This window comes from Aphidius gifuensis, linkage group LG1 (genome assembly GCF_014905175.1).
Source record: "Aphidius gifuensis isolate YNYX2018 linkage group LG1, ASM1490517v1, whole genome shotgun sequence".
In the NCBI taxonomy this organism is placed as follows: domain Eukaryota; kingdom Metazoa; phylum Arthropoda; class Insecta; order Hymenoptera; family Braconidae; genus Aphidius; species Aphidius gifuensis.
This window is the reverse complement of record NC_057788.1, coordinates 192,662-208,612: the sequence shown is the minus strand read 5'-3', so window position 1 is coordinate 208,612 and position 15,951 is coordinate 192,662. Positions and strand designations below refer to the sequence as shown.

At 24.1% G+C, this 15,951-nt stretch overlaps 2 protein-coding genes across 2 annotated transcripts in view; one reads left to right on the top strand and one right to left on the bottom strand.

The window, feature by feature from the left end:
• LOC122860625 (potassium voltage-gated channel protein eag) overlaps positions 1 to 13,236 on the bottom strand; it is a 27,101-nt gene extending 13,865 nt beyond the window's left edge. The window contains 2 exon segments of the mRNA XM_044164519.1: positions 9,649 to 10,800; positions 12,799 to 13,236. Coding sequence (XP_044020454.1) covers positions 9,649 to 9,727 — 79 coding nt within the window. The 5' untranslated portion in view covers positions 9,728 to 10,800; positions 12,799 to 13,236.
• LOC122847773 (chymotrypsin-1-like) lies at positions 12,023 to 15,951 on the top strand. The gene is made up of 4 exons (XM_044145630.1): positions 12,023 to 12,038; positions 15,065 to 15,373; positions 15,461 to 15,732; positions 15,802 to 15,951. The coding sequence occupies exons 1-4, from the start codon at positions 12,023 to 12,025 to the stop codon at positions 15,949 to 15,951; spliced, it is 747 nt and encodes a 248-aa protein (XP_044001565.1).

Below are 15,951 nucleotides of genomic sequence, written 5' to 3'. Positions count from 1 at the left end.
AAAATAAAAATAATAAATATATACTCGGGATGATTGAGTTGGTGTATATATAGTTTGAAAATTAAAGCCGCAAGCATCGTCAAAGAGACTCAATCAACAAATTCAAATCGATTGAAATTAATTAGTTCACAAAATGAGGAAATTGTGTATTTTTTATTTTAACAATTACTTCATCTCTTTTTTTATTTTGAAATTTTTGTTATATAATAAAAAACTCTTGATCATTTGAGTGACCTTTTTCACAGATTCATCAAAAAGCTCTTGATTCTTTAAAAGCTAAAACTCTTCAACACTTTAAACTCGATAACAATCTATCTCTTATCGTTATCCCTCATTTCCACTTGTAGCTCATTCAATAATCTCTCATCATTTTACTTTTAATACTCAATTATTACTAATTAAATAATTATTCTTTTTAAACTAAATATTATATATTTAAAGAATTTTCAGACTGTTAATATGAAATTATTTGAAAAATAATAAATGCATCTTGATGAATGTAATTGGCCCTTGAAAATCATGAAAAAGATTTGAGTTTGTAGGGTTGCTTTAACTGTATAAACATTTTTCTTTAATCCAACTGTCAATTTTCATTAAATAATCTTTTTTTTTTTTCATTTATTATATAAATAAATTCATACGAAAATTTAATAAACACAAAAATGAAAACCTTATTACAAGTTGGAAATTGAAAAATGTAAAAAATAAAAAAAGAGCAATTTAATTTCGATGAGATACTTGAGTATTGTTTCACGACCTCGAAACAACGATCAAAAACGAGCTTCATATAGTTTAAGGTTCGTCTATTTATTCATATATATACCTATATAGTTTTTCGTTAAAAAATAATAATAAAATTTGCCTTTTTTTTTATTATTTTTTCTTTCAGTTAACTAGGAAAAAGCACAACACTTGATTGGCCTCTAAGTACAACAAAGTCGATTAAAATAGTCGCCTGTGAGCGTTCCACGCGTTCACTTTAATACACTAAAAAAAAAAAAAAAAAACGACGATACAAACTCGAAAAAATAAAATTGTTTAAAGAATACAGAGTAGTTTACAAAATGGGGTCGTAAAAAAAATATAAATGAATGAAAAAATAAAATAACCTAAATGTTTAAATATATTTATTTATTGAAAAATAATAAAATTTAAATAATACATATATTTATTTGATTATTTATTTAAAAGTATTTTATTATTTTGTAAATGTTTATTTGCATAATATCATGTATTTTCCAGTAAAAGAGTTTGTACTTAAAAAAACTTTTCAAGTGCAACATTCACCTATTCAACTCGTCCGATCATAGCGTTGATATCGACTACTTGACGCTTCAATAGTAAATGCACACTCACACACACGTACAATATTTACTTGTGTATGTATGAAAATCATTTTATCATTAAATTCTCTGTATCAAGTTTCATATTTTTTTATTATTATTTTTATAAAAAAAGTATGTTTATTATTTATTTTTCATTTAAAAATAAATCAATAAATTTCTTTCATAAGAAAATTCAAGTTTTTTGAAAATGGAAAATACTTGTATACAGTTTTTTTTTTTTAAACTTTTTGCAACTTTTTTATCGTTCAATTGGTAATTATTATTGTATTGATGAATAAAAAAGCTTTTATTTTTTACTATTTGTAGATTATGATGATGATGATGATGATCCAGAGAAGAAAAAAATTTATATAAATGGATATTTGTGAAAATTTACTTTTGCTGTATGCATGAATAAATAGACAGACAAACTGATGAAAACTTGAATATTCATTATTCCGGAAATACACATTCAATGCATATTCATATGGACAATGTGTTTATAAGCATAATAACCATTTAAAATTGAAATAAAATAATTTATTTTTACACACAAGCTTTAATTTAACTTTGACAAAATTAAAATATAAAATTTATCTTGTACATATCAATTGATGTCAAATGAATAAAATTTAATTTGATAAAATTTTTAATGTTTATATATTATTGTAATGTTTTTGTTATTTTAATTTTTTTTAAATCTTCAATGTATATAGTACATGTATACCTTGAGATGTGTGGTAGGTACCCTTCTCATGTCATGAAACACATTGCCAAGGGTAGGTAATTTTTTTAATGCGGGTAAAGGAATAGTAAGGTCATAGCCAAGACCGGGCCAAAGTCATCAAGCTGACTTGAGCACAGATCTCGATCAACACGCAAGAAATGTTCAACTGTTTTAGTTTATTTTTTTTTTTTTAGTATTTCATCAGTTGATTTTAAATACTCGGGTCAAGGTGCTTCAATAAATAGCTAATTTATAATAATATTTATTTCAAATCATGATTTTTTCTAATATATATATTATTTAATTATTTCAACACTCTATCAATTACAATTTATAATGCGCCTTTAGATTAAAATTAAATCATCCAAAAATAGTATTTTAAATTTAATTAAATTAACAAGTTATTAATAGTCAAAAAAAGAATAATAAATTAATGTGTTACAATAATTAAACAGTCAGTGTTAACAATTGATGCTCGAAATAATTATAGCGAGTTTAATTTGTTGAATCGATTTTAAATGATTAATATGAAAATGTTATTAAATTGGACAGTGTAAATGATAGATAGACAAATAAATTAATAGAAAAAAAAGCAGCACGTGCTGTCGTCTTCATTGATTTTTTTAGCTTAAAGTTTTGCTCGAGGTCTAACATATCTGGTATGTGTCAAGTCAATTGTTCGCTATATAATCAATGTAGATATTCCATAGGCAATCGACAATTTGTCTTCCAGGAAATTCAATTGTAAATTTTGGTATACACTCAGTTATTCAATGCATTTTGCCAGTGCATTGTTTTGTGCATAAATATACCAAGATGTAATAATAAGTTGACTATTCAAACCACAATAAAAACCAAATTAAAATATAATTTATATTTCCCTTGATTATAAACTTTTTATTCAATTTCATAAGATTTTTATTTGATTAAAGCTGAAAAGAATATTAATTGAATTTATTTAATCATTTTGATTTACTGTACCTTATCATCATTATCATCATCGTTATCATGATAATAAATTATACATTTTTTTTTTTTTTTTTAAAATAAAAATCAAGTTTATTATTCAATTTTCCACTTAGCAAGTGCTTTATAATATTATAATGAATAACTTTCCACAGTTGAATAAATGTGACATTTAAATTTGAAAAAAAACTATCATGTTGAAAATGAAAAAAAAAAAGTGTCATGTTGCAGTGAGCAAACTGGTCATTAGTCACGCGATCTATATAGGTAAATGAAGAAAATCCGCTCAACAACCAACCGAAAAAAAAAAAAAAAAGAAATATATATAAAAAATGAGTAATCAAGCTGTTTCAAAGCTGTGTTTCTTTTTATTTTTTGATGTATAGTCGAGGGAAGAAATTCGTGTAAAGATTAAATCGCTCGAGGCACGCACTTGAATATTTTCTTTCTTTTTTTTTCCGTTTGGTTTTATTAAATGTGTAGCCTTTGATTTTCACGTCATGACTAGTTATATATTTAACTGATGGATGAAAAGAGGCTCATGAAAATGCAACAATCATGATTATTTATCACGAAGGTAAAAAAAATAAAATGAATCAGAATCGCGTGTGACATCTTGCTTGATTTTTTTATAGGCCGATCCCTTTTTTTTTTTTTTTTTCTCTTTGTGTAACTACTTATGTGCCTCTGGCATATTTTTTATTTGATTGTTTTATTATTTTCAAGGTTTGCTTAAATGCATCCAATTTATTTGATTATGTTTTTTGCAACATAATTTTGATCAATTATTGGGGAAATATTAACATGATTATTTATTTAAATAATTTAATGGATTTTAAGGTGATTTTCATGGCCCTAAAGTTGGCAATGATACAAGAAAAATATACTGTCGTTTTTTTAAAGGGTCATTTGTACATTTCACTGTGCCAAATATAGACAATGATTTATAATACATCAGATTATTTTAATAACTTTTAAAATTTATTTTTATATAATATATTTGCAGCAAGGTAAATTTCAATTTATTATTTTCGAATCAATAACAAATTGATAATATATATTTTTAGATTTATATACAAATAAAAAATATTTAAAAAAATTGCCAATTATTCTTTATAAAAAATATAATTAAAGGGAAAGTTTTAAAACAAAAAAAAAAAATGTTAATGCTAAAAATGTTAATATTAAAAATTTATTAAAAAAATATAAATACGTAAATTTATAATTAAAATTGAATTTATAGCCATGAGCTAGTAGCTTAGTAATAATTGACATCTCATATCCGGCTAATCACAAGTGCCATTTCAATATAGCATCAAAAATTATTATTATTATTATCCCAACAGTGAAATGGATTTAGATTTAATATTCTCATGAAATTATAAAATTTAACAGCATGTAGACAACCAGAAGAACATTAAATTTTTCATTGTTCATTAAATTATCGTTAATTTTTATGGAAATTTATTATATTTTGTTTTGTTGTTTAAAAATTTTTTATTTGCCATAATAATTTTCAACAAAATCATTAAATTTACGATGGCTTTTTCTTTTGCCACCTGTGGTTTTTTTTCTTTTCTTTTTCTGCATAAAGTAACATAAAAAAATTATTCGATTCAACATAAAAAATAAAATAAAAGAAAATAATGCATTTTGTTGTTTTTTTTTTTTAAATTTTAAATAACCACAGGGAATATAATTTTAGTAAATAAACAAAAAGTTTATAAATGAATCTGGGGATTAAATTAAATTGGCTCTTCTTTTGGCATTCACTGCATATTTTTTTTTTATTTTTTTATTTTTGATGAATATTGGCGCCCTACTTTTGTAAATTTGGAGCTCAAGAAAATGAAATAAAATTTTTAGTAAACTCAATTGTGGAAATGAATGTTAGACTGACCATTTATAATAAATTTTTATACACTACATACATATGTACTATTTTAAACTACCTTTATAAATCCTTTACATCATTTAGTTGATGCAGATCAACTGAGAGTTCAAGAAAAAAAAGAAAAAAAAAAAATCCACGCTATTTTACTGCAGAAAATCCGGAAATTCTTTGTGATATTAAATTTTTTCATACATTACCATTTACTTTTTATTAACAATATATATTATATATAAACTATGTAGGTTATATATTTTTTTTTCATTTAAAATTATCCTTGTCATTTAAAAAAAGAAAAAAAAAAAATTATAAATAAAAATTCCACATGTTTGATTCATGCTCAAAAATTTCAAATTTTATTATCAATTTATTTTTCACAAAATCATTCATTTTTAATACGATAATTTAACGATACATATCAGATAAATTTTTATGCACTTGTAGAATAAAGTCTAGTGTATATAATTTATGCAAAAAAATAAAAAAATATATATCATCATGCGATCATAACTGGTTGGTATATAGACTTAAAAAAGTCATATAAAAATGACGTAGTAATATCACAGATTATTCGATACATGTACATTGAGATGACATAAAAATAACACACACACACACACATGTTAAATAAAAAATTATCCTTGAAAAAAGTATAGTGTAGAGAAACAAGAGGGTCAAAGTGATCAGTTTTGCAAGTAACTAACATTTATATACATCCGGAAGATTTAACGACTGATTTTTTATTTTTTTTTTATATTTTTTTATACATGTATATATGAACTTGGTATATCGTATTAATGTAGTTAATCCAACTCATACATACCTATATAAATCACAAAATATTTTATAGTCATTTTTTACTATAAAAAAAAAATATTACAAAATCTGACACGCATTTTTATTGTTTATGATTTTTTTATTTTGCCATTTACTTTTTAGGGTTTTTATATTTATTTTTTTACTCATTATTATTTCATCAAGTATTTAAGCAATGAAAATTTACCAAGGTATTTTGTGGAGAATGAGCTAAATATTTGGGCTTAGAAATTGCTTGAAAGTTTTGTTGAAAAAGTTTGTGCCAAAGTCATTAGGATTTATACGAGGTCACTGAAATAAGTACTTGCGGTTAAAATAAAATTATTTATTTTTTATTTATATCAAAGTTATATTGAAGAGTCATATCTGATAAAGATGATGATGAAAAAAATATTTATACATTATCCTTATACTATTTAATTGAATAAATAATCAAAAGAAAATATTGGAAAAATGTATTTTCTTTTCCCCACAGTGTTTGATAATATATAAATTTATTTTTATTTATTTTTTCTGTAGATTCTTTTGAATTCCCTTGTTGATTCTCACCAACTGATGATACATAAATTCCCAACACGAATATATACATAAAAAAAGAACATAAATATACCTCAATAAACACCAATCACAAAAGTGATAACAACAACAACAACAACAACAACAATAATAATGATTAATTGATTGAACCAAAAGAAAAAAAAAAGAAGAAAAATAATAATAATATATCAAAAATATAATATGGATTTTGAAAAGCTTCATTATGATTTTGAGGGTGATGAAGAAAAGAAGAAACAAAAACAAGATAATAGGTGCAAAAAAAGAAAAAAAAAATTACTCATTTCTTTGAGAGAAGAAAAAAGTTAAAATTAATGAGAAAAAAAAAAGATAAAAAAAGGAATATTAAACAATACACAGAGTGGCAATGAGTAGATATTTTTAAAAAAATAATAAAAAAGTCTATGTAATACAAAAAAATGTTTTATAAAAAGTTAAAAATAGCAAAAAAAATAAAAAATATAAAATTGTATTTATAATAAAAAATAATAAATGATGAAAGGGTAAGTAAATATGATTACTGTGTTGTGAATATAAACTTTTATCATATAAAAAATAAAAAAAATAAAATTAAATGTTCTTGCATTGTGGTGGTAGACCGATAAGCACTGGTGTCCCTGTTAAATGTTTTCAACGAAAAACGAGTTAGAAAAAATCAAAACTAACGATGTTGCCAAGATAAACCCACAATTTTGACAAAAAAAAAAAAAAAATAGAATAAACCATCGATTTTCCATTTATAAGACTTTAAAATATTTTTTTATTTATTTGATGATAAAAAATGTTGTTTTATAATTTTCTATTTTTGTATTTTATTTATAATATTTATTTATTCATTTATTCAAGATTAAGAGAGTCATTTTTTTTTTTTCTAGGGATTATGATAAACACTGTTTTTGTAAGAGATACTATGAAAAAAAAAAAAGACAGGAAGGGTGAATTTATAAACAAGGGGTGACTGGGTCAACGTTTGGCTTTGGTAATATGTATGTATATGTATTAACGCAATATATATAATAAACAAGGTACCAGGAATAGTGAGTAAGGTCGTGCACACACAGCAGCCGGTAAATTTGACCTAATGACCCCACGAATATAGCCGAAATACGCCGGAAATAAACGACTAAATTCTCTATAATATTTATCTATTTATTATAAATTTTATAATAGACGTATACAGTTAAAAATTTAAACAGGTAAATGATTATGTTTTTTTTTTATTTGTTTGTAATGGTTTGAAAATATAAAAAATAAGGGTAGGTTATACTTTGGCATTTGGCACGTACATACATAACGGCTGCATCAAAGAAATAAAAAATGTGTTAAATTCAAACTTGACAATTTAAGATGTACTCGTGGGTGGTTAAAAGGACAAAAAAAAAATACATGTCTCAAGTTTTTCTACTTGCTAATGTATTATTTTTTATTTTACTATCGAAAAAACTAAAAAATAAGATAAAAATTGCACTAAAAATAATTCAATAATATGTATTTATATTTATTATAAAATTTATAAAATTTATATGTACAAAAATTGTTAATATCTTGAAAAATATAAAATAAATATATTTTTTGGTTGTTAAGGTTAAATGGTGAAATATAAATCAAATGTATTTTATTTTTTTTATTTTACATTTATAAATATTTACTTTGACTTAAAATAAAATAAGTGATGAATGAAATAAGGATAAATATATATTTGGAAATTGAGTGTTGACCTGATGAAGTATATTTATAAAAGGGTCAAGCTGAGGTTTAAACTATAACGACAATGTTGTATCATCAAACTAGTCACTTCCACGTGACCGATTTATGTATAATTTGACAATGAATATATTATTATTCATGCATAACATGTTGGTCTACCATAGTGCTGGTATATCACTACTTTATTTTGCATTCAAATTAATTCATAATATTATATATATCTATATGCGAGTAAGAAAGTGACAAAAAATATTTACAATGTACATGACAAAGGATTACCATATTCAAAATATAAAAAAAGCAACAACAACAAAACATTTTATTTTTTTTTAATTTTGATCCCTTGATTTGAGCTTTAAAAGATCCTGGATATTTTTTAAATCAGGATCATATCAAAGCTTAATCCGAAAAACATGATGTAGTTTTTTTTTTTATGCGTAAAAAAAATTTACGCAGAAAATTTAATACAAAAACAATGAAGATAAAAAAAAAAAAAGCTTCTGACTATTTCTTTTACAAAAGTAATCTTGTGCTTTTCTTTTGTATATATATCTAAAAGTACAAAGTCAAGAAAATTCACAAGTGTATATATATCACTTGAAAGCCTTGGGGAATGACTGAAACACCTTCCAAGTTATACACAAGTTGAGTCTCCAAAATAAACACATTCAAATAACTACAATTGTAATAACAACCAAGTCGCAGTAGTACAACAATACAAAAAAAAACTAAAAATAATTATGATTTTATATTGCTTTCATTTAAAAAGATATGAAATAAAATGTAAAAAATATATTTTTCAAAGTTGAACAAATTGAAGAATTCTATTATTTTCTATTTTATAAAATGACACTATGCTCGATATAAATATAAATTTACATTGATGATCGGTATATAAATAAAAAAAAATAAAAAATAAATAAAACATATTCCAGCCTGTGTATATATATCGAATTGGCTGCATGACAATTTTATATTTTTGTAAATACCACCAAAAGAGGTAACGTGCAAGGGCAATGTTAGAATAAAAAATAAAAAAAATATATAAACTTTGTGGAAAATGCGGTCGTGTGATCGATAGCATTACAAGCCTGCAAAACTGTTGTGTGATCGTAAAAGCCATTTCGTCACCACCACCACTAGAACTAGCTTCGTTTCTTGTACACTCGGTCATACACAAACCTTGACAGTAAAAGGTTTTATACATATTTTTTTTCATCTTATATATATTCTCTATTTTATTAAAATTATTTTACTTTTTTAAATGTAAAAAATATATTTTTACATTTTTAAAATATAAATAATTATATAATTTCTATTGATTGAATAATAATGCTGGTGATTAAATTAAAATTATTTTATTTTTAAAATATATATTCAATTTATTAAAAGACTCTATATATTTTTCCATTTAATTAGGGTGGTTTTATTGAAGCAAATCATTGAGTTATTTAATGACAAATAAATTACTCAATCAGGCAACTGAGTAAATATTTATTTCAATTCAATATTGTTCAATTTAAACAAGGAAAAAAAATCTATATTAACCATATACCAAACACGAAAAAATTAAATAAATTTTATAGTTATTTTTTGATGCAATTGTTGGCTCATCAATTAACAAACAAATAAATAATGAAATATTGACAATAATTACTCACGTTGACTGCTACTTCGTCGTATAATATTTTCCAGGAAGGTATTTTGAGGGGCTACCAGGCCCCTACGACCCCCTGGCATCCTTTCACCTTTTTTTTTATTATTTAATCTGGCTACTTAATGCCAGTTTAATTATTTATTTATTTATCTAATTAAAATAGTAATTGATTTTCACAAATTTCCATAGTCACTTGAAAATTACATGTTTTATTTTTTTCATTTATTTTACAAACACTTGTCACTTTTAAAATGCACTTTGAATTAAAATAAATAATCCGACAAATATACAGTCTCTGTATTTATTTATAAATTTATTATTAAAATTGTCATCATATTAACTAATCACAAAACACATAATTTCATATTGCACATCCTTGTGTCTCTTTTTATTTTTTATTTATTAAAATTTGTTACTTGATTTTGTTTAAAATATTAATTCATTGAATGCACTTTACTGTGGTCCAATTGTTGTCATTTATTTTCATCCAAATTATTGATTTTCTGCATTTGATAATTTTCACTGTCATTATCATCACTTGGACAATATTTTTTTTTCATTTAAAATAATAATACAATTCAACTTATATTATTGACAAAATATTTTAAATTTATTTACATTATTCACTTGTTGAATTTTAAGGATGTAAATTAATTGGGGATTGTTGTCGTTATTATTATTAAAACATGTGTAAATGTTGTGTGGTCATGTGTGGGTGTGTGTGTGTGTGTGTGTGTTTATGTATGTCTTTATCAATATTTTAGAAAAAAAAATTGAGGCTACAAGGGCCAATAATTGTTGTCATCTCATTGTGTCATCTCGATGTGCGTGTTAAATCCATCATAATTGCAATAATTATCATAATAATTATTTTCAATCTCATTCTAATTATTTCTATCATTATTAAATTGTATGGTAATTTATAAGTAATAATTTATCCACAATCTTTCCACGTGTAAATTTGTGATGGTGATGACACCAATAATAATTTTATAATTATATTTAAAACGACATTTAAATATTGTTGTCTCGACATCCTCTTGGTCTGTGCAGCAGCCAGTGCTCATCGATAAATACATTTCTCAATGACTGCTGCCTTTTTTTGCCACAATAATTTACATTTTTTTCTCCTTTTTCCAATTTTTATTATTTTTATCTGTAAACAAATAAATATATATATATGTTAATAAAATCAATATTAATAATTAATAAATTGAGTGATGACGGAAATGATGTAACATGAAACACGAGTAGATATAGATATAAATGTTCATCCGGCAAAGAAAAAAGAAAAAAAGTAAATATATTTATGTGTGTGTGTGTGTGCAGGATAGGGGGTTGATTGTAGGGTAAAATTGATAGTGTATATGTAAAAAGAAGGGATGACTGAGGAAGACACGATGGTAATTTTGAAGAAAGCTTCGTGTAAGCCGGTGAACGGATATCATCTATTTTTGGAATCACCAAGGGTCGACGGGTGAAGGTCTCTCTATTTTATTTTTTTTTTTATCATTTTTTTCTCGCTACATATGTGTCTAAGAAAAATTCATATCGTAATAATAATAATAAAGAAAAAAAAATGGAATCAAAATAAAAATATTATTCTAGAGACCAGATAAATGTATATATCTATTTTTTTATTTTTATTTTTTCCTTCTGGACTTCCGGAATCTAATAAAGATGTATAACAAAAATTTAAAAAAAAAAAAAAAAAATACAATGTGATATGCCGACAGGGAGAGTTTTTATATCATATAAAAAAAAACATATTTATTTTTATATATGATATGATTTTTCTTTGTGTTTTGTTGATCGGGAAATTGACCTCGGGCAAATAATAGAGAGGGTGAATTTAACCTGTCTTAAGATTGAACATTTGTAAAAAGTTTTCAAGAAAATGTAATATATAAAATATAAGATTAAATTCACTGGGGATCAAAGACCTCAAAAATATATATTTATCATTTTATTATTTGTATTTTGAAAAAAGCTTGTAATTTTTCTTTATTTTTTTATTTTTATTTTCATGACTAACAAACTCTAGCCAAAATTAACGAGTTGACAAAAATCACCCAGAGTTATTTTTCACCCAATTCTCATTTTTTTTTTTTTTTTTTTTCCTACTTTAATTTTTGCATATTTTTATTTATCCAGACATTTTGGCAACTAGTTTTAAGCTTTTTACATATTCACGACAAAAAAAAAACAAAAAAAAAACAATTTAATATTTTAAAACAGTAGTTTTTGCGTCACACAATAATTGCTTTTCTCACTTTTTTTTTTTTTGCCTATGCGGAAAATGTTAAAAAGCATATAGCATCCCTTGTAAATTTAACGATTTTCAGCCAGAAGAAAAAAAGAAAATAATCTTTATTCCAATGGCAATTTGTACATGTAACAATTAATGAAGATTAAAATGAACACAGTTCAAGTTGTGTTATATATGAAATTGTCATTGGGGATTGACCGATAATAATTGAGTCAAATTTTTTCCATGTATTATGTATATATGTGGTGACAAGTTGGAGAGTTGAGTGTCACGACATTTGTCCACTGACAAATTAACCCATACAATGACTAATAAATATATGTCAACACGTGTTTTGTTGTAACAACATTAGTCCATCATTCTCTTCTCTCTCTCTCTTTGCCTCTATTTTATTAATTCAAAAATTAATTTATTTTTTTGAAAAACAAAAAAGCTCAATAATATAATATATTAATTATTAATTTCACTTTTTGTTTATTCTTCTACTTTTACAAATATTTTATGTAATTTATTTTATTTTTGTCTTTCAGTCATATTTTTTCATCAAAGTAGAAACAAGTGTCACTCTGTGTGCTCTCGGACTGAAGGACTTTGACGACAATGTATACACAATATGCACAAAACACAATGTCGAGTGAAATGATGCTAGTTAATGTATACATATATACACACACACACATAAATATATATTGACGAAAACCGGTGGGTGAAATTGGCCCCAGAAACACATTCACCTACATATTCAAGCTTAGCCCACTGTCGATGAGAGACACAAACTCTATACGCAAATATCAAATTCGATTTTTTTTCGATCATCACAATGATCAATCTTGTTTTTTTAAATAAAATTTATATACAATGAAAAAATAAAAATAATAATTTTACCTGTCACTTTGATGAATATTCCAGTATTTCAATAACCACCATCACCACGTCACACTTTGTTTAAATAAATAAATAAATAAATAATTTAATAATAAAAATAAATTGAAAATTATAAAAAATAAAATTAAAAAAAAAAAAATAAAAAAAAAATAAACTTTTTATAAGACTTTTTGGGTCACTTTAATTTATATAATTAAATTATAAAATAAATAAAAAAAAAATTATTATTTAATAATATAAATAAATTTAAATTGGATTGTGTTGATAATAGTGACTGGTCTGACTGTATTGTCGGATGACTACTGGTGGTACATGTTATATTGAAAAATGTTAAAAGCCAAAAGCTCTGTAGAAATCGTATTGGGGGGCACGGATGGAAAAAAAAAAAACAATGAAAATAAATAAATAAAAAAAATATATTGCCGAGCCAAACCAACGATGAAGAAGTGGGTGTGAGGAAGAGAAGCCAACTACTACTGTGGGGGTTGATCGAAGGTACGAGGGCGCCACCTCACTGACTACGACGACGACGATAACATCCCTGAGCTTTTCAACTACCCCTTCATCTCCACCACCACCACCTCCGATAGCAAATTTATCCCTCAATCATAGCCCCCCACAACTGTTACTTGCGTACTCTTATATTTTTTATTTTTCTTATTATAATATAAATGAATAAATAAATATTTATTTGAAAAAAGCTCATTTTTAATTTTTAGTTTTTTATAAATGATAATTATTAATTATTAATTATAATATGAACTTTCAACTGACGATTGATATTTGTTTACAAATAATAATTAAATGATTTAAGTATAGTTTTTTTTAAATTTATCGTGATTGTTTAAAATGATTTTTTTTGTAGATAATAGAAAGACACACGAGTAATTCAACCTACTTTTTTTTTTATATTGGAATAAGAGGCATCATATACTACTGTGGGTAATGTGTGTATGTATAATAGTTATAATAGTTATAATAGTAAAAGGAGAAGTAGAAGCAGAGGACGCAATCAAAGGCATCAAATTGCTCGTGAAACTCGTGAATTATTTCTTAATTGCATGATAATAATAAAAAAAAAATAAAAATTCAATTGGAAAAAAAAAATAAAATTTCTATAGTTACATTTGTAAATAAATTTTAACAATACGATATAGAAATTTAATTGAGCATATGTAAAACAAAAAATTATAAATACTGCAAAATAAATTTTATTATTATAATTTTACATAATAAATCATAATTAAATAATGTAAATAATATTTTTTTAAAATTTATTATTACAACAACAACAACAACAACAACAAATATATAGATCAAGGTTCATTAAAAATATATTAAATTATTTATTTTTTAACACGCAAAAAATAAAAACTGCCATCAATTAGTGTTTATATTTTGTATACTTAAATTACATAAGGCCTAGTAAATTAAAAAAATAAAAAACTTGAAATTAAAACAAGCATAGTTTTTAAGTAGAATCATTGAATGCACATTTTATATATGCACTGGCAAAATAATTGTTGAATCGCGTGACTATTTTCACCGAAAGCAACCACCACCACCATCACAGGCTAATTTGTTGTTAACATTAACCTCGACCTTCATGTACTAATGCCAATTTAAAGAAGAAAAAAATAAATGTACATGCACACATTTGATAATAAAAAATATTGAAAAATTTAAAAAGTTTTCTGTATATACTAAATATATATTTTTAAAATGTCCTCGGTGTCAACTTGTGTCTATTAATTTTATAATGACTTTTTTAGGCATCAAATTTGCAAAGATTTAAATGCCGATTAATTTCATAAATATAATTCAATTTTAAAAATATTATTTTAAGTATTTTCAAGTGCTTAGTAAATTAATTTTTGTCTTTGACACGTGGATAAAAAAAAATATCTACTTTTTAATCAAACGAAAAATATAATTTAAATATTTACATAATAAATATTACAATACGAAAAAAATACGAGAATTTTTGTGTCTAAGCAAAGTATAATGTGACATATATGATGTCACATAAATTTTGATAAGAATAGAGGAGAAAAATATGCCTATGTAAAACTACTCTTTCAACGTAAATCAAGCACAATTGATAATTTTAATTTTAATTTTCAAGTACATACTGATAAAAAATAATTATGCGTAAAATTATAATTTTAAATTTATTAATTTCTGGTATTTAAATTAAACTTTGTTGATGTTATTAATATATATTAAAAATTAAAAAATAATATAAAATAAATATTTTAATTTCCAGTTGTCAATGGAAATTTACCAAAAAAAATTATCGGCGGTCAAACGGTACAAATTGAAAAATATTCATATCAAGTATCGATACAATATCAAAATTATCATATTTGCGGAGGATCAATTATTTCGTATCATCATATTTTAACAGCCGCAAGTTGTGTATCATCTGATCGTAATGTGTACTATGCAAATATTGAAATACTAAGCGGAACAAATGATCTCATGAGACAAACTATTGGCTGGAATATAAATAAAGTTTCACGTATATTATTACATGAAGACTATGATCCTTTAAATTATTGGATTAATGATATTGGTATAATGATTTTTAAACAACTAATTTTTAATATAATTTAATAAATATTTTATAATTTTAATGTTTATTTTTTTTTATTTATTCAAGCACTTGTTTTAGTGACAGAACCATTGATTTTAAATTTTTTGCGTTCGGCAATTCCATTACCATCAGCAGCTATTCTTGGAAATGTATATTTTGTAACTGGCTGGGGTATCAATCCATTGACTGACACAATGACGAGACATCTTCAATTTATTTATGTCCAATCATTTAATCCAATTTTATGTCGTCGAAAATATTACAATGAACTTTTAGCTCCTTTTCAAAATTCTCAATATTGTTTTGAACCAATTTTACAAACAGCAAAGATCACTTGGGTAATTAAAATATATATATATGCTAATTGTGTTAATTAATCAGATGATAATTCGTTAAATTAATTCCAGGGAAATGGTGGAAGCTCAATCATCGAGTCGAATAAAATTGTTGGAATTATTTCAGCTATTTCGGTATTGACAAGTCGTCATGTTGTATATACACGAGTTGAAAAATATCCCAATTGGATTGAAAATAATATGCAAAAGATTTTCAAATAA

What these genes read in the sequence shown, in the direction of transcription:
- LOC122847773 (XM_044145630.1), top strand. An exon ending in TTATTGGATTAATGATATTG is followed by an intron (nt 15,374 to 15,460) that starts GTATAATGATTT and finishes TATTTATTCAAG; the next exon opens with CACTTGTTTTAGTGACAGAA. An exon ending in AAACAGCAAAGATCACTTGG is followed by an intron (nt 15,733 to 15,801) that starts GTAATTAAAATA and finishes AATTAATTCCAG; the next exon opens with GGAAATGGTGGAAGCTCAAT.